The following is a 26,946-nucleotide window of genomic DNA, read 5'->3' on the forward strand; positions in this document are numbered from 1 at the left end:
CCAAATAAATGCCATACCTTTGTGTGATACTCCTGATTTTCCAGAACTTTTATCTAAGCATAATCTATTGGTGTTATTTAATTACCATAAAGCAGCTGCCCTATAGCATCCAAAATATATCTATTTGCCTTAATTCTGCAGTATGGGAATTAACTACCAACAAATGATTTAAAACATATTTACAGAGGGAAATGTCAGAGATGCATTATTTTTTCATGCCCACTAAATGCACTCACAATAACCAATTTGGTATTTAATTAACTTGCTTATGAGCTCACCTTTGAGAAATATTATTTGAGAGAACATTTGGCTATGATGCTTAGGCAGGCTCTCAGAGGGAGAATGCACCAGCTGCAGGTCAGCAACAATTTTTTGCTTTATTATGTCGGGGTGTTTTGCTGTTTGTATGGGCTTAATGTAGTTCTGGCCTTCACATCATTTCAAAGTTAAACTATTAAACATGCAGAAAATCAATATGTAACAGAAGAATGTTCATTAAGGGAGCCATAAATCAACTCTTCTCTAGACAGAGCAGGTACCAAAAGCTTTCATAAAGCTGCTGGCCCATCATGATCAGAGGAGAGGAGATAGTTACCATGAGCAGCACATTTCTGTGTTTCAGAACCAGGGTTAAGTAATACACACACACTAACAAACATTAATTAGGAAGAGAATTTGCACCCATCATGACCTAGCAACAGTGTCCTTCTAGTGTTCCTTCTGCTGTAACTCCCCAGACGAGATGGAAATTGCACAAGTTAAATGGCTCTTCCATTTCTGCTCCTATTTGAAATTTCACTGACATAACACAGGGTGAAGCTCTGGTGAGAGTACAGAAATTTTCATGCAGACTTAAATTCACATCCTTTAAAGCTAGAAGAGGATCCTATGGCAACCTAACCAGGCTAACTGCACAAATCCAAAACCAAGATTCTTCCTCAGGAGCTCAAGGCCATAACTTCAGCTCCCAGATGTCTTTTAGAAAGTCCTCTGGTTTGAACACAATGACTTTAGTCAATAGAGATCACATGTCTATGCACGAAATATGATATTTTTAGAAATTGGACTGTCAGCAGAAAAAAAAAAGGCAACATTTGATTACCTTGGAAAGCTTTGGCAAAGCTGGGAAGGCATTGTTCCCTGTTTTCCTCTTCCTGAATGTTAACAAAATAGCAGCAAGGTTTGTGTCTATTTCATATAGCTTTGCAGTAGGCTTGCATTCCCTTGGTGTTCACTGCATCAGCCTGCTCCCTCCACAGCCCCTTTTCCCTGGGCTCTTCTCCCTACCAGCTTCTGCAGGTGCAGATACAGCTCATCTTGACTGCTGGATCAGCACTTTCTGCCCTCTGAGGCTTTGTGAAAGTCACCCCAGCTTGCAAACCTCCTGACTGATGCTTCAGCACTCTGTAAAACCAGCGATGTCTGCACACACCACCTACCCTACAGCTGAGTCCCAGCTCTCCCCACTGCTTTCCCAGGTAGCTGCAGCTTTCTGCCCCGACCCATTTTGCTGGATTGCTCCTTTACTTTTCCCCCAGTCACCTCCTGACCCATCCAGCTGGCTTCCCCATCCAGGAGAGGGCAGAGAGCACTCTCCCTGCAGAGCATCTGCTCCTGCGGGCTCCTGAAGGATCCCTGGTCACCCTGTATCATGGGGATCAGCTGTGGGCTTTCTGCTCCCTCTGTCCTGGCCTTACCAGCCTGGCAGAACTAAAATGCCTTGATACTACTTCTGTGCTAATTAAGTACTGAAGCTCCTGTTTCAGGGGACTGGCACTAGATATTCTTGTACCTTTTTTATTTTACCTGCAGTATAGAGTCCGTGGCTCATTGATCTGGAAAATATCGTGCTTGTCTTTGGCAAACAGCTAGGCTTCCATAAAATGTCCTTCAAGTAGAACCTGCCAGTTGGCTTATAAATATTGTCACCTGCATTTTAGAGCTGGAAAAACCAAGGCCTTTCTGGGGTTAAAGCAAGATCTGTGACACAGAAAAGAGAAAACTCCAGTTTCTTTTCATTAAGATGTTCTCAGTAATTTTGTGGAATGAGAGATGAAATCTCCTCTGAAGTCACAGAAAGTCTCACGGGCTCAGCACTTAGAGGTTCACACCTCCCATTAGCTGAAAGAAGGGGTTTTTTTCTGAAGCTGATCAAAATACATTTGATGTTGAAGTTACAGAAAGCCATTAATTATTCTGAGTTTGGAGATAATCAGTCGAAGCACCTGTTCATACAACAAACAGCAATAGAGTGCTAAAAAAAGAAGAAAAGCAAATGTAAGCTGATAGCATTTATAGTGAGGAAAAGGTGTCCTTTGAAGGACAAACACTATTCTTTAGCTCACCCCAAAGTCCATGAGCTTTGTGAGAACATCCCAGCTCTTGTCAGAGCTGTTTTGCTAGCACAAACGATCTAGGAAATAAATTAAGGAAGTTACTTTCAAGTTTAGTACAATCTTGAGATGCTGCATCATCTCAAGATTGTACTAAACTTGTTATACAAAATAGGAAAAAAATAGACATTGTTGAGTGCCTGAGGGCAAAAGTGCAAATTTCATGCAAGATGCCTCTGTTTGTCCTCAAGGGCAGCGCTTGGGCAGTGCCTGTGGGATGCTGCCTTCCTGCTGTGCCTCTGCTGCTGCTGGTCATGCAGGGGAGACCTACAGCAAATGCCTTCTGCTGATTATTTAAGAGGAAGAGAGGAGTTTTGATTGAATTAAGTCTGTGGTAGAATTTACTTAGGATTAAATTGCAGCAAAGCTTAATGTTCCTTTTGAACAACTGGGAGAATGTTGTGCCCATTTCCTACAGGTTTTATCCTCTTTTGAATCAGAACTGGAGAATGAACAGTCCGAGTGGGAGATGGTTTCAATGCCAAAATTTAGGGACTGGGTTTTGTTCTCTCCCCTGTGGATGGGCAGGTAACAATCCCAAGGCATGAGAGGTGCATGGCAGCAGCTCTGGAGCTCAGCCTGGCACTTTGGCCGTTCTGCAAACTGAGCTCCCTGGAGAGCAGCAGGGTAATTGTCCTGGAAGCAGACAAATCTGCATTTTTCTCATCAACCAAATTCACAGAAACGTTGACGATACTGCAAGGCTTGTACTTTTCTCCTGACTTTTTCTTGCTCTTACTGTAGCCAAGTGGTGTGCTGTTAATGGGCATGCATCAAACTGCTTGAGACAGCAGGTTCAGCACTGAGAGCAGGAAATAATCATTTCAGGGCCACTGCTAAGAAAACCTGTCGAAGTGTCTGGGGGCAGAGTGAATATCTAGTACTTGGGGATTAATTATCTGGAATTTAATGAGGCCAAAAGCTAGGTAGCAATTAAATGTCTGTAGATGGAGAGAGTAGTTTCATAAAAGACTTCAGTGGTGAGGCTGGCTTAAAAAGATTTTGCTCTCCCATCTCAGGCTGTTACCAGCATTACTGGCTTTAGGGATGTGCTGTGAACCAGATTGCTGAAGGGATCTGCATTGCAAACTCTTTTGGGGGATTATATGAGAGGTGTGACATTTCAAAATTAGACTTTAGGTTTCTGCCAGACTGGAGGAAAGAAGGAGATGTGTGTCTGTGTGCAGCACATATGCCCTTACATGCACCAACATAAATGTGTTGCAGAAGTGATGTTTGCACAGTATCAACATCTAAGACTGTTGGGTTATGTATAAATAATAGAGGGGTGGGAAGTAAGCTGTTTCCAGAAGATAAATACAAATTACTTCTTCAGCTGGTTAGGATTAGCTCTTGCCACAGAAATTTCACCTTGGAGAGATGTAGCTAGGGTGGTGTAAAAAGAGCCAGGGTGTGAGCTGATTGTTCGGGTATGTGGATGATCAGGAGTTTTATTTTCATATGTACACATAGGCATAAAAGAACAGTGGTTTTTAACAGTAAATTATACTTTGATAAGTCAACAGGAACTCCTATATTCTTTCTAATTTATGTAAAGGGTGTAGCAGGTCAGGGGTCAGTCTCTTCTCTCAGGTAACAAGAAACAGAACAAGAAGAAATGGCTTCAGGTTGTTTAAGGGTAGATTTAGATTGGATAGCAGGAAGAATTTCTGCCCTAAAAAGGTAGCCAAGCATTGGAACAGGCTGTCCAGGGAAGTGGTTGGGTCACCATCTCTGTAGGTATTTAAAAGAGATGTAGATGTGGTGTTTAGGGATGTGCTTTCGTGGTGGTCTTGGCAGTGCTGGGCTAACAGTTGGACTCAAAAGTCTTTTCCAATTTAAACAATCCTGTGATTCTAAGAAATATTTGAACAGTTCCCATCTACTGTGTTTAAGAAAAACATGTTGGACAGTCAAACTCCTGACCACTGCATGACCCACCATACAGGTGTCTATGTGACATTAGCCAAAATCCAGTCCTGTTTTCTGCTTCATCCAGTCCAGTTTTTCTGCAGAGTTCCTGTTTCCCTCTGAGTACAATAACAATATCACTCCAGTTATTGCTGTTGTAGCAAGAAGATCAGACACGCTCCCTGGCATCTCCATACAACATATTAATTCTGATTATGTAAAATATTACAACAATTATTGCATCAAGCAAGAGGCAGACAACAGGATTAAAACACTATGGCATGACACATATAATATGAAATTATAGACACATTACTTGACTGGGTATTATATTAGTTTGCATATGGGACCTAGGAAAAGACTTGCAGCATCAAAGATCATCTTATTTTTAAATCAAGAGTCAGAATATAGCCACTCTGGGCTTCAGCAGAGCCCTTTCTTGCCACTTATAAAAAGACTGATGGTTTTCTTACAGCCATGAACCAGCTCTCCATCACATATTTTGTTTTTTAAAGCTGTAATGAGATCAGACATAGCTCAGCTTTCCTTAACTCTCCGTGGGCTTGTATCAACACAGATGTTCATTAAGAAGAGATAATGGTTTAAAAGCTCTAATTTTGTTACCCTCTCTGCCATCTAAACTGATCCTAATGTGATTAGGAAAGTCCTTTCTTACTTAGGCAGGGTCAATTTGTCTCCGAGGAGGTAGGGAGAGGAGACATTGAGGGTGCCAGTGCTGGCTCCGTGCTCAGAAATGTTATCGTGGCGGTGAGCAGACTTGTTAATGCTGTGTCCTTCATCACATCCTCAGGCAGGGGAGGGCAACTCACTTCAGTCTTTGCTTATTTATCTGCATTCATCTGAAGCAATGGGCTGCCACATTTCCACAAGTGCACTTTATACAAAAAGAGGCTCCCAAACCTGGTCACTGAGGCTGCACCCTTCACATCTGATTTATCTCAGCTTCACCTCAGCGGAGGACCACAAGAAACCCAGTGAGCTGAGAGCAAGCTGCAGAAGTGTTGGCACAACAGGTTTGGTTGCCAGAGCTCCTAAACACTTCATGTCACATGGAACCAGACAAAAAGTTAAAGCAGTCACAAGGAAGTTTAGCCTAAGTTCAGAGAACACCGGGGTGCTCCCACACCCTTGATGAGCCTGAAATAATAATAGCAACCAAAGAAGGAAGAAAGTTCTAAAGATATGTTGGTGCAGTGTTGGCCAATGGTCCAAGATTTGGGTGCAAGTACAGGGAATGTCACGGGCAGCAAGTTGCAGGCTGGAGGGTCATTATGGGCTATGGGGTCATGAGAGTTTCAGAGCCACAGAGTGGGGAGGGAGAAGCAGGGGTGAAGGGCAGAGCTGTAGGATGAAGCCCATCAGAGGAGATACACGTGATATAAGCAATGCTGAAAGTGCCTGTGGTCAGGCCTCATCTGCTCTGTTTTGGGACAGCCTCACACCAGGGATGTATATGGAAAGGTTACAGAGCTGATCACTTCTCTCCTGCTGCATTCACCTACAGCAGGCCTGGGTGGAGAAAAACACCACTGAGCTTTCATATGGGCACTCTCATCTGGCACTGGGGTGTGCATTACCACTTCTCTCCTCTGTAGTTCCCCATCAGATGTCACAAACAAACTAATTTCAAAAGAAATTACTCTATTCCTACTGCAGTTGATCTGCCTCTGGCTTTTTTTGCCCTTTGTGGCAAGTTAACCCTGTCTAGCAACTAAGTGCCTGCAATCTGCTTGCTCACTCCTCACCAGCAGGATGGGGGAAATAAGCAAAGTGAGAAAAACTCAGCTCTTGAGATAATCTAATAAGAGAAAAAAAGAGAGAAAACAAAGAGCATGTGATGCAAATACAGTAACTTGCCACCTCCCACCAGCAGACCAGTGTCCAGCCAGTCTCCAAGCAAAGACTCCTTTGAAAAGAATACTCTCTGCCCAATTTATTGATTAATATGACATTCCTGAATATACATTTGATCAGTTGAGGCCATCTGTCCTGGCTGTGTCCCTTCCAAAGATCTCAACCAACCCAAATAAACTTGTTGAGGGGAACCAGAGTGATAAGCACAAACCTTGATGTGGTGCAAGCACTTCTCAGCAATAACTAAAAGGTTCGTGTTTGACCAAAACTTTGATTTGTGTTCAAATCACAGATTTGTTGGTCACAAGTCCAAAATCCAACACCATAAGGGCCTCAGTGAAGAAAGTTAATTCCATCTAAGTTGGACCCAGCACTCCTTATCTGATTTCACTCCACACCCTCAGTGACTCCTCCCTTCTTGCCCACTGTTCTAATCTGGTGCCAAATATAAAGGAATGCCTGACTAAATGGAGAGCCCCATTTTACCCAGTGGAGGGAAATAGGCATCCTAGAGCAGGTGCAAAAGCAGATCATAAGGTGAGTTCATGCTATTCACTCTGACTGCTGGGAGACCCTGTATTGACTAGGTAATGAGCGGATGTCTGTGAAGCTCAGCTAGGTAAGGTGGATCACACTTATTGCCTTTGAACCCTTTCAGTGATCTCAAAACTCTGAGACACAGAACAAAAATATTTAACCATTATTTCTCTTTTTGACAACATAGACACTAGTCCAGTAGACTGTTACCTTCCACTCACCCAAATGGTTCATATCTTCAAAAAGTCTTTTGCTGTGGGTCTTACTAAAATCTGAATTGTTGCCCTTAAAAAGAATCCACACTGTGATATACTACATACATCATTTTCCACTTGTGTACAGGTGAAATACATCTTTGGCTGTGTTTTTCACCCATATGCCTTTGTGATAAACTTCAACACCAACATAAAAGTGAAATAACAGGGAAATAACAGGGAAAGTGTTTCATGCTTGTTAGCTGGAGAGATAGCAAAAATTCAGAGAGAGAACAAGAACAAAGAAAGTGGGTTTCCTTCTATTGGTCATGCTGGCTTTGTGTACTGGGGAGAGGAAAGAGTAACCCTCCTTTTCTAGGTCACTTTGTTCAGGCACCTTTTGCTATGCACAAAGAGATTCTGTAAGCAGGATATCCACAACTTTGAAGTATAACACAGTTATTTATTGGTTGAAACAGACAAGGGATCTCTGGGATTTCATGTGTTGCCAGGCTAAGCACTAGAATGCTCAGTGCCTCCATCAGACATCTGAAAAGTCCTTGCTGGGCAAGTAGTCAGCCACCAAGCCAGGAAGGTTTGCACTTGTGATGACATGTTCTCAGTGCTGCTGAGTTTCCTGTCTCCAAATCTCTCTGTTGGAATCAAGGATTTTATCTGTTATTTTATCTATTTATTATTCCCAAGCTGGTGTTTTTCTTCTTGAATCCTGTAGTTGCTAACTGTCTACCTGTCCCTACAGAGCAGAATAATAAAAATCTGTAATCAATACACCGAGATATCCCAGGTTTTCAGTGGTCCCTCAGTAAGCAGGGGGTGGATAAGTTCCTGTGAGGGGTGCTGGCTTAATCAGAGTGGGAAAAAACTGTGCAATTTCCTTTACCTGCTCATGAACAGGACCTGCTGGGGACTCAGGGCAGGATCCAGCTCCTAAAATGCAATTAGATGCTATTTGGTCTCTGACTCCAAATGACTCACCTGATCACTTGGGGTCATTAAGAATCCCTGTACAGAAAAGCTGCCCCTGAAAATGTGTAAAGTGCCCAGTGTGCTTCTTTGCTCTGGGCTGATGTCATTGGGCCATCTTGCTCAGCTTTGCATCTCCCACTTGTACCTCCCTGGGTGCAAAACCAGATAATCCCATGCTCCTCAATGGACTAGGTCCTGTATTTAATTTGGGGGTGTGCCCAGCACAGGCTGACAGTCTAGAGGACAGGAGAAGACACAACTCCCTAGGAGCAGCTTTCAGTCTATGTTTCATCCATTGTTTACAGAGCAACTCAACAAGTAAGAAGCCTCTCCCAAAAGGGAGGGAGCTGCAATCTGCTGCTTCCCACAGGAGTGCCCTAGTGGTGGAACAGATTGAAGCAGGGATCACCTTCCACTCTTTCTTTTGAAGCAAGATCATCATGCAGGCAAAAACACAAGCATATTGGAATAGGAAAAAAATTATTCAATACCTATGTCTCTTATGGAAACAGTGAACCACAGCCTGGTTTTCTCTCTCCTGTAAAACACAATCCACAGAAACCAGGGCTCAATCCTAAATTTATCTTCCTTCACGTCAACACACAGCAAACTGTGAAAGCCTCTGCTCTCCCCATGTCTTCCTGCTCCTAGCAGCACAGCTCTGTGGAATGGCTGCAGTGGACCTGTCCTGGCTTTGTTGCACTAAGAATTTGTATGTACAGCAGTTCACCCTTTCTGTTTTCAAGGAACCCGTTATGCTCAAAGCTGGAGAAAAACCAATAGCAGAAACAATGAGGGTGGCACAAGAGTAAAGCAGCCAAGTGAGAAATGTAGCACTCCAGTGCAAGCAAGGCTCACTCTGACCACTCAGCACCCACTCTTCTCCCTGGAGCCACAGCTGCCCTACCAGCGATGGCTAAAAAACCTCGAGGTGCCTCCACTGACCCATGATGTCACCTGCCCACAGCTGAGCGTCTTCAGCTGAATGTGACCCCTCACCAGGTGTCTGTAGTTGTGTGGATGGGATTCAGATATATAATGAGAAGCCAAGTTTACTGGAGATACCCTTGCTCCACAGTGCCAGTATCAGGGAACAAATGGCGTGAAAGGAAATAATGCACTCCTAGGACTACAGTATACACTTAAAATTAATTCCCTGTAGCTGAAACTGATTGTTCACATAAATCTCACTCTGCTTTTAAGCTAGGACATAACCTCTGCTTAATTGATATTCGTGCCTGAAGAGGAAGAAATCAATTTGGCACATTTAAGGAGACTTTAAGTTTTTTGCGTAGAAAGTCTTTCCCTGGTAAATGAGTTTGTCTTTTTATAGGCTCGGATTTGTGAAACAGAAGATAAACCCTTAACAGTTGCATGCATGGATGTAGCCTTTCTTGGTAGGTTTGGAAACCAAAACACCTTCTGGATGCATCCTTTCCATCAAATGCCTGAGCATATGTAAACTTGCACAGTTAGTTCCCATTCTTTCCCTCACTGGCTCACTACCCTAGGGTAAGATGTCCCTTTGTAATTGCTCATCACTGTGCCCACAATCAAGTCCTGCAGAGGCACCTGCTGAAATGGGGGTGTGACACTTCCATTCCTGTTTTATTGTTCTTTAACCATTGCCCACCCAGTAACATCCTCAGATTCACATGAAAGTGAAAAAATTAGGTAGGAAAGCTAATTTTAACATCAGGCCTGCAGTGTGGGAACATCAGCATTAAGAAATACAACATGTGGGAAAGTCCAGCCCCATTTCTGACTGACTGGAGTTGGGATGTGGTTAGCAATGCATGCTTACAAGCACGCCCTTCCTTAAAGCTCTGAATCAAGCAAGTGGAAGAGCAAGGAGTGTGTGCTAGATTTTGAAATGAGCTTGTACAGCAGGTTTGGTGCATGGTTATCATGCCTTGTTACACACACTGCCTCATGTCCTACAATTTATGTGCTAAGTATTTCTAATACAGCAACCACATTGATTTCAAGGGCAGTTTGCAAAATGGTGTGACTCTGCAGCTGACAGGGAAGGTACAACCTGAATGCCCTCTCCTAGACATAGAAGGGCTGCAGTATGGCTGAGGAGTTGAAATCAGTCCAAAAGCTGCTGACAAAATGTGCACTTGAAGAAGAGAGGCTCTTTACAAAGTGCCTTATAAAAACAAACACGTACCTGACATGTAGCTTCATCTTGACATAAGATGCCAAAAGAAAAAGCCTTTCACAGGAAAGTGCTTATTATTTTCACTTTCAAATGACCAAGTGCTTAGGAAAGGTGTCAAAAGAGGTCCCTGAAGGCTGTCAGTCTGTGCAGCCATTAACCTTCAAGGGCTTGGGAATCAGGACACAAAATCCCCTGATGTGGATTTTTACCTCTTGCTTACACATGCTGAGCCACCTCTGGGTGTGGGCAATTCAGATGTGGCACTATCTACCAAACCACAGCAGGCCAAGGCCACAAAACCAACTTGCAATTATCCATGCAGTGTGATGGGCAGCATTCTACCCAGATTTGGCACATACCAGCAAACATTCTCCTTAATTGCCTTGGAGAGACCAGGAGCTGTTTCCACCAGACAAAAAGCAGAGGCCACTCTGTGTGAGCAATAAATTAAACCACATGGACAAAAGATGTTCCACAGATCTCAGGGCCAGGAAATGACTCCTGATTTGTTTTATTCACCTGTGTAAAGGTAGCCTCTGCTGATAAATTAGGGATGAGCCTGTGTGGGGCCAGATAGATGGATCAGGAAGAGAAAGACTCAAAGGGCTTGAAGGTTACCAGGGAGCTCAGAGGCAGGAGCAAAGTGGGATTCATCTCACCTTAGTGTAAGAACTGAAAACCTAATATCTGCATCTGAGCACAACTTAGTCACCCTTAACCCCCCTTACAGACAGGGGAGAGGAATAGCCAAGTGAAAACAGAATGAGGGCAATGCCAGACCAAACTGGGAAGTAATTTTAGCTGTAGCTCTGCCACTCTATGGCTAAAGGTGATTTACCTCAATCCTGATGCTATTTTATGCAGTCTTTTCTAAATTTTCCACCTGCATTCCTTTAACTACAGTCACCTGTGTAGGGTCTGTAACAAGGAACTCCAACAAAAGGGCAGTTGCAAGTCAGCTTGGGTTAACACCACTGTCACCGATTCTCATTTTCACCTGTGACTGTTAAGAAAGAGTTGTAGATTACCTTGCTCCCTATTTTAATGAAAAGAATTCTTCTTAACACTCTTTTTAACCTCAGTTTCTCATCCTGAAACATTCACTGTCCTCTCATCTTCTACCAGAGTGATCTTAATGTCTACCACCTGGAGTTGTGACTATGCCTTGCCTTTTCTGTTCTCTCTTGTACTGTCCTTTCTACTTCACTGCCTGAGTTACATGACTTGAAAAACAGTAGCCAGCCATCACTGTCACCTGGTCTTGGCACCTTTCTAAGTACAAAGGAAATTAAATATTGAGCAGTAATAAGTGAAAAAGATACATGGATGAGTACGGCAGATCATGAGACTGCTGGGGAGCCTTGAAATTCAAGTGTTTTTTTGTTAAACCATTCTAATTTCACAAGACCATCTATGTACTCTGTACCCAAGGGCACCACCAGGCCCACAGCATTTAACACAGCACCAAGTCTTCTCCCCTGTCTATTAACTAACTAACTCTACTGCTGCTGATTGCCATTCTGGTAAAAGGAGGAAAGCAGCATGGGCCTGCTCCTCCATTTACTTAATGTATCCTCACTAGCATTGCCCTGTAATATATCTGTTACCAATCAATACTTAATATAATTTTAGCAAATGGTGCTGGAGCAAGCCCAAAAGCTAAAGCAGATCTTCATGTAAAGCAGGCTGCAGAAATAAATGGGGAGAAAGCTCATGTGGAAAGCAAAGCAGAGGTGGTACTTTCTGTGTCTGCAGATTTACCCTGTGACAGAGCGTGGACAGACCTCTAGGAGTGAAAGACAATGGGACAGTTTTCCATCATAGGACTGGAACAAAAAAGAGCAAGAAGCCAACTAAAGACTAACTATTAGTTGATTAAGTGGCAGGAAATTATTAGAATTTTCTTTCCTTCAGTCCATGAGACAAGTCCAGGGCACTGTTTCTTTCAATTGAGAAAGTCTGGAGAGCCAGGGTAGGTTGCAAGGAGAAGGGAAGGCTGACCCAGGGTGCAGCTGGAGCACAGGCTCAGACCAGGATGGGTGTTTTGTGCTCAGCCACTAGGATGTGATGGCCCCACAATCTGTCTGGGGGCAGGAAGGGCTGAGAAGAAGCCAAGCATGTGTGTCTTGAGTTTGAGACTCTGCAGAATTCTAGAGTCTAATTTAGAGTCTTCACACAGCCCAGAGTTAAGTTATCCATTGCATTCTTCAATATTTCCCCTAAAACTTGGAAGTTATTGGTTTCCCTGCACTGAGGATGCTTTTGAAGGAGACTGGCTTTGCTACTCGACAGCAGAGACTGCTTTTCAATCAGCATCAGACTAAGAGCACAGGAATCTGTCACAGTGGCTGCTGTTGGGAGAAAACTGTCCTGTGCACTTACCTCCTTTTGGTTCAAGACCTGTTTGGTGGGCAGTTTAGCTGCAGGCAAGAGCAGAGGGAAAAGAGCCAAGTAAGTACATGGCTGACTGCTCCTTTGTCTCTATGAACTCCAGCATGTGGCAGCTGGGTTGCCCTTCCAGGTAGCAATGGGAAGAAGTCTGTGTGAGTGGAAAGTCCTACTAGCCTCAAAAAATTTGGGCCCACAGCTCAAGGTCCTGATGTCACTGAGCTTTCCCTGCATATAATTCTAGAAAGAGCCTCTGGTAAAGGCAGTGTTCATCTCATCATCAATTCAATTTTTGCCATAGCCCTGCTAGGCTCTTAATTTCTTATGTTAAAACAACAAATGAGATGACCCAGCTGCAATCTCTAATAGGTATCATGGGTCAGTAATCATTCATTTGTTATAGTGCCTCTCACCCAAAGGACAGAGATGAAAATTTGTCCTCCTAATGGCAAGAGCTGTAAATTAGCTTTATTTCACTGTTAAATCTAGCTGCCTGAAAATTAGGATGACCAGTCCTTAGCTGAGAAGAAAATGTGTCAGCTCAAGAGATTTTCTGCATTAGGCAGCTAGGCAGCTCATAATCACCCATTAAATAGTCACAGTGGCTGTGTCCTGGCACCCTTGCTACTCAGAGTCTGAGTGACTGCCGATGTACTGAACATGGTGAAACTTTGCAAGCCTGGTGCCCACTTCTGGGCCAGTGACCCCAGCTCCATTCCAGCTTAGGAAGAGAAGTGAATATCTCCTCCAGGTGCCCATGGTAATTTCATCTTTCAGGAAGACAGACATGTTCAAGATAGGGATGATGGATTTCTCTGTGAAGGTACATCTTATCTCTGTTATTAAGAGAACTTCAGATGAGCAGGCCAGATTTGAACATGTTGATCTTTTAGACTTATACATTTAGATGAGACAAATCCCACCCAAACTTTAGCAATTTGTCACAGGTGTTTCCTCAGCTGAATATTGTTATCTTTATCCTTGAAGTATTTGCAAACTATGTGGGTCTAAAAGATGTTATTCTGAATTAGCATGGACTCACTGTGGAGTTGGAATTTAAAGGGTAAGCCATCACTGCATACTTGCAGGGTGCAAAAGAGGGAAATGGAAGGGTTTATGAACAGAGGGAAGCTCTGTTGATGGGGGCATGAAGGTGTTTAACAGCCTTCACTGAGCAAGTAGCTGCTGGTGAAGTTGTAGGAACGCTTGAGTGGCTCCTCCTGGGAGTGTGGGTGTCCCTCTAGCAGTCACTTCACACATTATTCATGCTTTTGGCAAGACAGACTGCACAAAACACCACACAGCCATTCCTGCTTGTTAAGCCTGATCCCAGAGGGCTGCCCAGAGCTCTCCCAGCTCTGTCTGAAACCAGCAGGGGATAGATTGCTCACCCTGACTGATGCAGGTCCGTGCAGCAAAGTCATGCTGTTCACTGCAGGGTCACAGCCCAAAGGGCTCCAGGGATGGCAGCAGACATCTCAGTGGCCTGGGACACCCTCAGAGGGCAGGGAGGCTGTTGTTTGCACTGTAAGAGGTAGGGAGCAGGTGTTCCCTCCGTCCCACCGCTGAGAATCCTTGCTTCCTCTGTGCAGCCCTTTGGGAAGAAGGAGAGAAGTTTGTTCTGGGAAAGAAAGGCAGAAACACCTTGGATGTGATGAAATGAGTGGTCTGTCATCTTGTTCAATAATGTGTCACACAGAGAGCTCTCTAAAAAGCTCTCTATAGAAAGCTGAAAATAAATTTTAAAAATCTACCCTACTATCAAATCCTCAAAACCCATAAGTGTATCAGAATAGTTGTAAAATTATTCATTTTAGGATGTGCAAGTTATAGAATATTGTACAGCCAGACAAGTTTATAAGAACATGTATTAAGCTGCTAGCATGGGGAGGATCTGGCTGAAATTAAAATATAAAACCTTGCAAGACAAGCAGACATTAAAGAGTGAGAATAGCTTTGAATAAGAAATGTGGTCCTCTGCCTCTATTTCCTGGTGCTCCACTTGCACCTATTTCCTATAGGAAATTTCCTATTTCCACTGAAATAGGAAATTTTAGAATGGAGAAGCAGACCAGAGCGGATAGAAAGAGCCTGTGGTGCTGCAGCCAGAGCTGCATAGTCTATGCTAATGGATTTCTGACTTTAAAAATAACTAGACTCTAGGGACTGCAGGTCTGCTGGGTAATGGGTCACTCATGTCTGATTGTGCCTGTTTTCCCCATGAACAACCTCGTCATTCCCTGGTGATATTCAAGCAGTCAGCCTCACCTCCATGCCTGGTAAAATCATGGAGCAGATCCTCCTGGAAGATGTCAAAACATGTGGAAGACAGGGATATGATTAGAGGCTGCCCACATGGCTTCACCAAAGACAAATCATGCCTGACTATTTTGGCAGCTTCCTTCAATGGAGTGGCTGCATCAGCAGACAAGGGAAGAGCTACAGTGGCCACCTACTTCAACTTCTCTAAGGGTTTTGGCACAATGCCCTGCAATATCCTTACCTCTGAGCTGGAGAGAGGTATGAGTTTGATGAATGAGGAATTGACTGGATGGCAGCATCTAAAGAGTAACAGCCAATGGCTCAATATCTAAGTGGAAACCAGTAATGACGGGTGTGTCCCACAAGAGTCCCATTCTGGGACCAATCCTATTTAACATCTTCATCAGTGACATAGGCAGTGGGATCAGTGCACCCTCAGCAAGCTTGCAGACGACATCAAGCTGAGTGCTGCACTGACTTATTCAGGGAAGGGATGTTATCCAAAGGGACCTTGGCAGGCCAGAGGAGCAGGGCCCTGTGAATCTCATGAAGTTCAAGTGCAAGGCCCTGCACCTGGGTCAGCTCAATGCCAGGTATCAATCCAGGCTGAGTGATGGATGGGTTTGGAGCAGTCTTGTGGAAAAGGACTCAGGAGTACCTGTCCACATAAAATCAGATATGACTCTGCAATATGCACTTGCAGCCCAAAAAGCCAGCCATATCCTGGTCTGAATAAACATAAATGTGACCAGCAGGTCAGAAGAGGGGATTCTGCCTGTCTACTCCACTCCTGGAGACCCTACCTGGAATACTACATCCAGCTCCAGAGTTTCCAGCACAAGAAGGGTGTGAACCTCTTGGAGCAGACCCAAAGAAGGGTCATGAAGGTGATCAGAGGCTGGACCAATTCTCCTATGAAGACAGGCTGAAAGAGATGGGGTTGGACAAGAGAGTGCTCCAAGGACATCAGATTGCAACTTTTCAGTTTATGAAGGGGACTGATAAAAAAGATGGAGAGACATTTTTTACCAGGGCCTGTAGTAACAGGACAAGAAGTACCAGTTTTAAACTGAAGGAGGGCAGCATAGTTAGAGGAGGGCAGCAAGTTTAGATTAGACATAATGAATAAAATCTTACTGTGAGGATAGTGAGACAGGGGAACAGGTTGCCCAGAGAAGCTGTGGATGCCCATCCCTGGATTTTTTGACAGCCAGTTTGGATTGGAGTTTGGGAAACCTGATCTAGAGATAGATGTCCTGTCCATGGCAGGGCATTAGGACTAGATGATCTTCAAAGGTCCCTTCTACCCCAAACCTTCTGTGACTCAGAGGTGCTACACTCCCTCTTGCTGTTGGCACACGAGGTCAGAAGGCAGGTGCCAGCAGGCCAGGGGATGGTTTGGGATTCTCTCCCAAAACAGCAGAGCTGCAGGAGGCACAGCACAGAGGCTGACTGACTCAGCCTCTCCTGGATAGGATAGACTGTAGCTTTCTGTAAGCAAGAAGGTTAACTTAGAAGATTGCTGCTGTGGATTTTGGTTTTCTTCTCTCTTTTTTTTTTTTTTTTTTTTTTTTTTTTTTTTTTTTTTTTGTTAGTTTTTTTTTAAAAAAACCTTTTAAATTTTCAGTCTATTAATAGCAATGGAACATTGTCTTCTCAGGCTAAGCTGAACCTCCCTTTCTGTTCTTTCTTTCTGCCTGCATCCTCCCCACATGAAGAAAACTTCTAGAACTATTCTTTGAGAATTTGAGGGGGAGGATGAAGAAGGAACAGGCTATGATTTACACAAAATTAAAAGAATATTTGAGACACAAGACAAATGTTCCCAGAGAAATGCCCCTTTCCTTACTGCAAAGAATATGTCAATGAAGCATTTGCATACATTACAGCAACTAAATTAATTTACCCAGACTTGCTGTTTGCATTTCATGCCCAAAGCTAACGGCTCATTTGGATTTTTTGGGTTGTTTTGTGGGTTTTTTCCCCTTTCTTAAGCCTGACTACACAAACTCAGGACACACTTTCATCTGACAGTGGAGTAGGGATGAATTTTGGGTTGCCTTGTAACAGGGAGACTTTTCTTTCAGTGCCACACTTACGTTGCAAGGTACCCAGAGCAAGGGCAAGCTGAAAGTCAATTGTGGAGAGTGGGCAGAGATGTGCAGGGGAACAGAGAGTTAATCTGAGCTAGAAACAATTTATTTTCCCCTCTTCTATAACCTAAGCATGACCCCCAGCACACCAGGCCATTGTGGGTGGGTTTGGGGTGCCCATTGCTTGCTGGTACCAGCAATGCCTCAGCAAGAAGGAGACAGACATTAAGACACTCTTTCATTTCCTCAGAAACAGCTCTCAGGAGAAAGCCTTAACTAAAAATGTGGAGTGTTTTATGGCTCATACATTGCTCAGTGACTGCTACAGAGGTGTAGGCACAGGCAGAGCCTATGAGACAGGAAGGGAGACAGGGTCGGCAGCCCTGAGGGCCCTGTGTTCCCTCCTCACTACACCTACCTGGCCCCAGCCTTCTGTCTGCACTCCATTGTGACCAGTCTGGCACTGGCTAAGCTGCACATTGCCCTGTGACAGTTGTCAGAGCAATGTGACATAGACCACAGAGCAAATCCTTGGCCAGGAGGGGTGCATGGATGGGATTGGAGACACTGGTCCCACCGAGAGAGGCTCTGGCTTGTTCAACAACCACCACCTCATCCCTTCTCTCCTTCCAGCAGACCAGTAATGTTTGCGCCATCCTTTAGCACTCCTGGGGTGCATCTCTGAAAGAGCAGTTAATGGATTTAAATGTCATATAATTGTGATAGCTGGAGATTGTCTGATGGAAGGGGAGAGATTCAATTGTCTCAGGGTGGATTTGGTCTAATTATCTCAGATGACACCAGCAAATCTGCCTCTCTTGGAGACACGCTGTTACTGTAGTAACTTGTAAATGAATATCAGATGATGAGTAATTTAGAGGCAGTCTGAACTGCTAAGTTTATGAGCACAGTGGGCAATCATTTCTTCTTTCTTTCTTTTTTTTTTTTTAATTCTTTTCCATATTAATTTCTTTTTCGGTGTGAATGTAAACCACAAAATCAACAGGTCAGATATAGGGCTCTTGTGAACTCTGCCTTCCCTATCAGTCAGAGCAGATGCAGCTTGGAAGCGCTTTATCACTTTGCTTTTAATTAAAGCCTATAATGGTTCTGCATTTTGTGAACAGGCTTTATCCAAAATACAAAGTGGATAAAGGATGAAGCAAATCTTCAGATAACTCTGCATTTTTGATTATCTCTATTGTACATATGCAGGCTGCTCACTCCCCCTGCCAGAGCCAGGATCAGCAGTGTCTCATGAGCAAGCTGCTGATAAGCAATGGTTACATCCTGCCCTTGTGGTGAAAGAGCTGATAGGGTGTGCCTGGACTTCTCATACTTGCCTTGTGTGGCTAAAAGACATGGCTTTAGGAGGCATCACTCTTGTTTAAATCAAGGCATAAAATCTTCTAGTCCAAAGAGAAGATGGTGAGTGTCTGCACACCCCTGTGCATCAGCAGTTGCAATGCAGCACCAGATACACTTTGCTACAGTTTGCTGTCACTGCACTGCTCCCAGCCCTAAAATGCAGCAGAGAGAATACAAGCTGCAAATCAGGTCCCAAGGGCATGTCCCACCCTCCAGCCTAGCTTTTTATTTTGATTAGCAAACACCTGCCAGATGTTCCACAGGAACTGCCCACACACACGGTTTTGCTTGCATTTAATCAGCCTGTTTTATTTCTCAAAGAGAGCATGGAAAGTGATCCCAGGTGAGATCCATCAAACACAGCAGCTAAATTTGGATCATTTTCCTGGGTGTCCATGACCCTGCTGCAGCTTTGGCTGAGGGTCAGCAGGGTGGTGCATCTCCCTTCAGTTTGAAGTACGGGAAGTTTTGGTGCCCATCTGGGCTTGGAAGGGTTCATCAAACTCAGGTTGGAAGCAGGAGAGATGGAGAGCATGATCCTGCTCCATCCTACCACTGTCCACATGGGTCTCTCTCAGAAAGCATCTATGGACTGAAATGTTTTAGTGTGGATCCTGTTTATATTTCATTATAATTACATTGTTTTCAATATACTGAAGAAGGTTGAGTTTCTTGAAGTTTTTTGCTTGCACATCAAGAGAGCATGACAGTTGATGCTGAAAAAAAATATTTTTGAAAAGAAAGCAAGGGGATTTAATTTGAGAATAACATCTTTCTTTTAAACTGGGATACATTAAAAAAAATTAATCATAGATAGATAGATCTACCAGAAAACCAATGGTTTTTTTCCAAAATACTTCTGTATATAAGTAGATTCATCTCAAATTTGGGGTTGTCTTATAGAGAGAAGTGTGTGGTACAGTGTGGACATGTACTAAAGCTGCATTTTCTCTGCATAGTCGGAGGTGTGTAATTAGCCTGAGGACAGCCATTAACACATCCTGTGTGCTGTGCCACCAATTCATGCCTGATTATGTTGCAAAGTGAGATTAGTAAAATGAGCTTGAAGTTGTCCTCTCACTGCCGTCTGATAGTAGGGAAAACAAATCCACTGCCAAAACTGCAACTAATATTCAGTACTTAAGAAATTCAACTGATGCATTCATAATGAACAGGATTTGGTGTAATTAAAATTTTAAATAAATCCCCAACATGAGACCCTGGCTTGGATTTCTTAATTTCAGATATGAAAGTACAGCTTCTGACAAAATAGGTTGAGGGGGTTGGGGATTTTTTTCTTCTTTCTTTTTTCTTTCATCTGAAAGAATTTAAAAAATCACATCAGCATATTAAAAAAGAGCAGGAGATAAATTAAATGAAGACCAGGACTAAAAGACTCACTACTTTTTTCATGTCACCTTTATAGTTCTTTTGAGCTTCTGTCCCTGTGAGGTGGGTGTAAGTAACGTGGAGGTGGATGTTAGTGGGTGGCAAAGCTTTTGTGAGGCAGAAAGAAACTGAGGATTAGAAAATTACTGGAGGCAGTTTCCATACAGATGAGAAGAAGCAGTCAGCCCCTGAGAAGCCAAGAAATAGGAGGGAGACAGTAAAAAACCTGAATAAATGGCACATTTCACTGGCAAAGAAAATGCCGATTTGTTTCAGCAGAAGCCCTAAAAGTTGCCATGGTTGCTAAAAGTTGCTGAAAACCCTGGAAGCTGCTCACTCAAAGCAATCTCACAGCTGCAGGCCCAGGTCCCTCCTTGCCTGCAGAAATCTTTAGGTCAATGTCAAAAATCCACAGAGTTTTCACTGCTCATTTCCAGTTACACACCTGCAGGGTGACTGCATCTCCTGTTGTTCCTTGTCACAGGCAGGTTGGTGGGATTGTAACAGGGGGTGTGAGCACAGCCCCTCTCAATCCTGGCTCCCACCAAAGGTTGCAGCTGCCATGAACATGTCCAGCTCCTACCAACTCTCCTGTAATCCAGCCAAGAAAGCTGTGGATGAAGAGGAAAGGGTTTGGGTACATGGAAGGAATAGTTTCCTCTTGGGAGGAGGATTAGTTTGCAATGTCTCAGGGTGTGCTAATGTTGGACTGGGGTAGAGAGGGAGCACTGTCTTCTGGTTTGGGCTAGGTGGCACATGTGGTGGCTTTGTTTTCATCTATGCAGCTTTCTGTGTGGCCCTGCTCAGAAGCCACACCATGGTGGCCTTCAGAGCACGCCACTGACTGCCCCAAGCAAAGAGCCCAGCGAGTGGGTGAATTGATGAGTGCTTGCAAAGTGCGTGTGACCACTGGAGAAAACGCAGTTGCATGGGTGTGAAGTGTCTGGGAAAATAATGATTATTTGCAGCACCTGCTTTCCTGTCAGAAACACTTATTTACTGGGCAGTGAACCAGTCCTTGTCCTCCTTCCTTGGGATGTTCTCGGCACGCATTGGCACGGCTCACAGGGATGTGAAAGGCTGATTTTTGCACATTATGTGCCTTACAGCAAGTAAAACTATGAATGAGGCATCCAGGTTTCCAGTATAACACTGAGGAACATTGGAAAGTGCTGAAAGGTGGCACTTTTACTCTGAAGACCTGAGGGGTGTTTATTCTTCTACAACGTGGTGTTGCTACTCACCCTCATACTCTAGGTCAGCAGTGTCCAGGCCCTCTCCCATGGGATAGGAGGACTGCTTTCAACTCTCCCTCACCCTGTGAGATTTATCTTGAGCCAATTAACCATTTTTAAGTCAGAATTTCAATGGCAAGACACTTAGCTGCTCAGAGCAGTAGCTGCACTTGCTCTCCCTGCTGAAGCTGTGCCAGTGTGCAGCAGGGAAGCAAGGCTTGAGGCACGGTGGTGTATCTAGTGCCTGCACCATCCAGGGCCATGAGCTCAGCCAGCAGAGATGCAGTGTGGGTTGCTGCCTCTGTTTCCTCTATTTTCACCATAGCTGATCTAAAAACTTCACTAGTTCAAAATCAAAAGGTCCCTCAGAGCGTGAGGAGCAATAGCAAAGCCCTTTTTCCTGGGTGGGGCCTCAGCTTTGCAGCTGCAGACTCGGAGATGTGTTTGTGTATTCTTTACCTCTTGGAGGTCTTTAACTCTTGCGTCCACCCTTCATCCTTCCCCTGAATTTTCCATCAAGTCATTGGAGTTGTAATGATGGTAGGGAGCCACAGATTTACACCCTCATGTGAGCAGGCATCCCTTTCTCTCTCCATGGGCTGCGTTGTCTCCAGCGTAGCAGGGGAAGCCCACTGTGGTACACATCTTTCCTGAATAAAATTGGGTTGTCCTTCTGTTTCTTGTCTCAAAACCAGTTAAACCTCTGTGGGTTTGTGCTGAGGATGGGTTTGGTCCTGTCTGCATGTAGAGAGGTGTCCAGCAGGATGTTCTTTCAGCACCACTTGGAATCAAGTGAATTGCACTCCAGGACTCTTCATGGGCTGTAAAAGGAGCTGACTGTCTTCAGAGTTAGGGACTTACCCCTCAAATATCAAAGGCAGAACAAATGTGTCACATCTAAAGCAATTTGCTGCATTTTTAGCAGAAACCCTGAGTCGTAGTCCAAATCTAGTCATGGTTTGGTTGGGGGATTTTTTCCATAAGAAAAGCACTGCGTGCTTATAAATTGGTCTTTGCCAAGTTACTTGGTCTTGAAAAGAACTGCTCTGTAATAAGCTGCATCATTAAAAAGAAATTTTTCTGTGAGCAGCAGAGCCTGGTTCCCTGCGGTTTGGTGCCTCATGGTGGGATTATGTTGCATCTAATGAGGAGCACTCTGGCTGAAGCCTTTTCTCCTGTTCATAAAGACACTGTCTCATGTGAGTTCTCTGGTGTCTATAATCCATTTGGGATCAAACTGCCATTGTTTAGGTTCTCTCCTGTCTGTCAATGTAACACTGCCCACGTGGCCAGCTGTTCCTCCCTGGAGACATGAAAGGGTCATGCTGCTCTACCCTGATGCCTCTTCTCTCTGAAATGGTTTAAAATTAAAGCATTTGAGAATTCCATCCTGTAGTTCAGTATGACTGAAATTGGCCAACAGGCTAAAAGATAATTGAGAATAATACTGGACTGACACAACAATATAATAAATCTAATTTGATTAGGTAATTGGGCAATAAATGGCAGAAAGTAAATACTGGAGCAGATTAAACATGGAAAACACTGTTCATAAATATTTATTTAAGCATTTAAATACACTCAAGGTGACCATTTTTTGCCTGTTTTGCAATTCAATTTTAGCATTTCAATTCACAGCCATATGAATGACCAGCAAGAGCACAAACACCCCAATAGTTACACTCATACCCAAAAGTAAATGTAAAATTATATTTTTCTCTGAGACTTTTTAAAAAAGTGACAAGGAATCATTAAACATTTCTTTCTAAATACTACAAATTTTAAATTTTGAAACAGGAATGTCAAACAATTCAGAAGCCAGATTTTGAAAATGGTCTTACCAAGAGAAAGAATAAAAATAGATCACATGGTTTGTATTGAGTTTCCAGAATTTTCAATAAACTTGAAATGAACAAAGTTAGACCAGAAATCCTTTGTTGTAGTGGTTCATGGAAATATTTCAGAAATGTGAGTTGTGAAAAGGAATTCATAATTATGCGCACACACACCAAAATTCCTGAGTTTAGGAAAGAAGATATATTGTATAAAGTGCTCATTGTAATTTATTTTCCCAGTTCCTGAGCCATAGAGACACGCTTGTCATAAAAAGATTTTTGAAGATATTTGTATTTTCTTGCCTTGGATACAGTTTAGATGGATGAGCTACCATTGTTCTCCATGTTTCTCAAATTAGGAGAATGCATTTCTAAATTCAATTTCATCCTCAGTGGAAATGGTTTCTTTCACTCTGGTAATCTTTGGAGAAGAATTATACATAGTCTATAAAGCTTCAAATTTCAAAACCTAATTTGGAATGTTAGTCAAGAGGTTAATTTAAGATTCGTCTTCCAAAAGGGGAGTTAAATAAAACTGATAGAAGGCTGGAACTTGTCGAGTGGTTGAGAGGTTTATCAGCATGTGAGTATGAGTTCATTAGTTTTAATTAGTATAATCACTAATTTTGCATTAACAGTTTGGTGAGAGAAAGTAATTGCTCACACCCACTGTATTAGATTGGGAGATTAGAATTCATTTTATGAGGCAATTAGCATTTCAGGAATTTTTTTTTTTAAAGGCTTTTATGATCTGCCATTGCAGTAGCCTCCTTCACCAAAGAGTTTAAATTAACCATAACTTTCATCCTAATGGGATGCAAAAATTAATGTAGAATTAAGTGTGAACCAGTAATCCCACTGCGATAAGCAGGCTGCTAAAGCCACAAACCTTGATTAGTTTATAATGACCTGTTTTATTTCCCAGACAATGATAGTCATTTATCTGTCCTCAATTCATTATCTTCTTGAAAAGTTTATATTCTTGAATTTTATACAGCAAAACAAATATAAATGAGGAAGGGAAAAAGTAGAACAGTACTACTGAAGTAATAATTGTCAAAAGAAAAAACTGCCAGTTTCAATAGTAAGGCTTAATTTGTCAATTATTCTTCATATCAAATGCCAGGGAAGAAGAAACAGCTCCCTTTGACATCCAGTGCCTCGGGAAGAGCCGTGAATTTCACAGCAACAGCAATCACAAAACCCTGCTCTATCCATCATAACCTTTGGCAGCTACTGACACAATGAGGACTGATGGAATTGTCATCCTGCTTGGCAAGGAAGCTCTGGTCATCTGAGATTTAGGACAGTTTACCCAAGAGATTGCCTTCCAAACATCCTGTAAAGAAATGTGCAAGTTCTGGTGGGAAAAACTGCTTACAGCAAGGCTGTAATGAAAGCTTTCATGGTATCCATAACAAGACAAACCAACACATCCTTTGCAGCAAACCTACCACCCATTAAATAGGATTATGCTGGCCCCTGGGTAAAACAAACCTCTGCTCAAAAATCCTAAATCTGCTATGAGTTGGATGGGTCATGAAGGAGAACAACTGTTAAATGTTAGAACTGTAGTGTAGTTAGTTCATGCAATTTTGGGTGCATATATTAAAATAAGGGGATGTGGGACACTGTGTAGGGAATTACATTAATCTTCCTTGAACATATGTTAAAGCAAAATGTATGTATAAATGTATGCACTGCTATAAGGGACATTAAGAGATGTAAGATATGTACCTTTATAAGAGGAGTTCAGAGAGAAAAAATTGTTTAAACAGCTAAAATTTAGGCACAGCTGGAGAGACTGGATCTCGGTCTCTCTGGCATCAGCTGGTGTCACCTTCAGAAGCTGAACTAGTCCAGCTAATCTCTGAATCCTGCACTCCAAGGGCTCCCTCATATCTACAGGCTGCAGAGGCAGTCCCAGGTAACCAGGTTTCTGTCTTGGGTGGGTGAAGTAAATACTTAAAATTGGGTAAGATGAATCATGACCAGCATATGCCTGTGCCTGAGGGTTTGTCTATGCACACAGTTACTGTGGAGAGACATTACTCTTCCTGAATAGCATTATATGTGAATACACTTTTGGCTGAGTAAGACTTATTTCTCTTCAACAACAACCTCTTGAGAGAGGCAGAACAATTTGCTTTTCAGTCCTCACGTGGAAGTCTTCTGCAAGAGCTGCTGCCTTTTTAGCAAGCTCCCCTACCTTAATCCAAATTTACTTTAGTATAAAAATGCCCTAAATCTGCCATCCAATCACCTTTGAGAGCAATTTAAGATTTATGGTGGTAAGAGCATCAATTAGGCACAAATACGTTGACCAAAAAATAGTGACGGTATCATATACAATAAAAACTGACGTTTATTTCACAAATTATGGGTGTAATAAAGCCTATTGTTTCAGGAAAAATGCCTGTATTTGCCCGTATGTTTCATTAAAGAATAATAATGCCATACATATTTCATTCCCTTGTTCTGAGCAGCAAAACTCTTAACTATATAAAATGCCCCATGCTGTCCTTGCTTTGTTGGGTTGTTTTTTCTTTTTAATCAGATTTTTCCGCCTGAACTAATGAAATTTCTCCTTAAACACATACATCATTTTCATTTGAAGTGACTTATCATGGCTCAAACAATTTGTCTGTTCTCCTGGAGAACAAGGCAACAGCCGTCTCCTTGTGCTGTGCAGATCCAGGTCAGGACTGCCTCTGATCCCCGGTGTGCTGAGTTCTCTGCACGCCCACTGGTGCTGCTTTAGGTGGAGTATGGGTGACTGATGTCTGTGGGGTCTGCACCTTGCACATCTGCACTGCTTTTTGGTCCACTCACTCTCACATTTAATTTCTCTCTTCCCACAGTATGCAGCGACCCGCTGTGCAGCTGCGCAGGCGTCCACGGAGCAAGGCATCCTTCCTCCCTGCCACCACCACGGTGAAGCAGTGCACGACCCCCAGCTGGTCCCCTGCACGTGCCCGCTCTTCTCCTGCCCGTGGGAAGGGCATCTGGAGGTGGTGGTGTCCCACCTGAGGCAGACCCACCGCATCAACATCCTTCAGGGCGCGGAGATTGTCTTCCTGGCCACGGACATGCACCTGCCCGCGCCCACGGACTGGATCATCATGCACTCTTGCCTTGGCCACCAGTTTTTGCTGGTCCTCAGGAAGCAGGAGAAGTATGAGGGCCACCCCCAGTTCTTCGCCACGATGATGCTGATCGGCACGCCCACCCAGGCCAACAACTTCACCTACCGGCTGGAGCTCAACAGGAACCAGAGGCGCCTCAAGTGGGAGGCGACGCCCAGGTCGATCCTGGAGTGTGTTGACTCTGTCATTTCGGACGGGGATTGCCTTGTGCTGAACACTTCCCTGGCTCAACTCTTTTCTGACAACGGAAGCCTAGCGATAGGAATTGCCATAACCACCAGCAAAGTTCACAGCTCCGAAGCTGAAATGTGATGGGGAGGAGGAAGAGGAGGAGGAACAACAGCAACAACAATGGTGCTCTAGCTGCCTTCTGAGAGCCAGAACTCGTGGACTTTTTATGGGGGGGTCTCGGGTCTTTTATGGTATTTAGTACTTGTCCACAGCGGGCATTATGTAAACATCCCGTGGTTACGGTCCCTGTGTCATGTATTTACCGTTTTGCTAATACAATTTTATGAGAAATTTTAAAGAGGCTAATCAATTTATTGTCGCCCTCCAGCAGCACTGGAAACACCACTTGTAAATGAAAAGTGCACCCAGGGTGACTGGCAGAAACCTTTGGTCTGATCATGCTATGCAAATATGTTTCCTTCCTTGCCTGCCTAATGGACCAGAGGCCCTGTGCCTGATGAAACGTCAAGTATTCCACCAGGGGACAAGAGCACCCAGGTTTCCATATTAGCCACAGTGATTTAACTCCTGTATTTTGGGCACAGCCAAGCCCAGTGGGAGCTGGCAGTTTCAGAGCTCCCTTCAGCTTCTGAGGGAACAACTTTCTCACCCAAACAGTGAAAGCTTAGAAGAAAAAGTTACCCCCTCTGTTGAGCAGAGGGCTTGGAAGCCTCATCCTGCATTAAACTGGGAATGACAACTAGTGGTTGGTCACTGTGAGCATGGTTAAATCTCACTCAATCATAAACAGAAATCTCAGTCATAAACAGCAGGGAGAAGGTTGCTAGATGGTCTGGCTGTAGAATGGATATTACCATACCCAGCCATTGGGGCATTCATCTTTTTAGCTGCTGCTTCCTTAAGCATTCAAAAAGAGATTTTCAGAAGATAAATCATTAGAAGGGTCTTAAGCTGGGTACTGATCTTGCAACTGAATT

General features: G+C 43.5%; 1 protein-coding gene across 1 annotated transcript in view; it reads left to right on the forward strand.

Annotated features, from left to right (window-relative positions):
• Positions 1-26,327, forward strand: part of SIAH3 (siah E3 ubiquitin protein ligase family member 3) — a 42,813-nt gene extending 16,486 nt beyond the window's left edge. Inside the window, exon 2 of the mRNA XM_009102953.4 lies at positions 25,493-26,327. Coding sequence (XP_009101201.1) covers positions 25,493-26,089 — 597 coding nt within the window. The 3' untranslated portion in view covers positions 26,090-26,327. The remainder of the gene's footprint in view (positions 1-25,492) is intronic.
• Positions 26,328-26,946: the final 619 nt, after the last annotated feature.

The sequence above is a fragment of the Serinus canaria genome, chromosome 1 (assembly GCF_022539315.1).
Source record: "Serinus canaria isolate serCan28SL12 chromosome 1, serCan2020, whole genome shotgun sequence".
In the NCBI taxonomy this organism is placed as follows: domain Eukaryota; kingdom Metazoa; phylum Chordata; class Aves; order Passeriformes; family Fringillidae; genus Serinus; species Serinus canaria.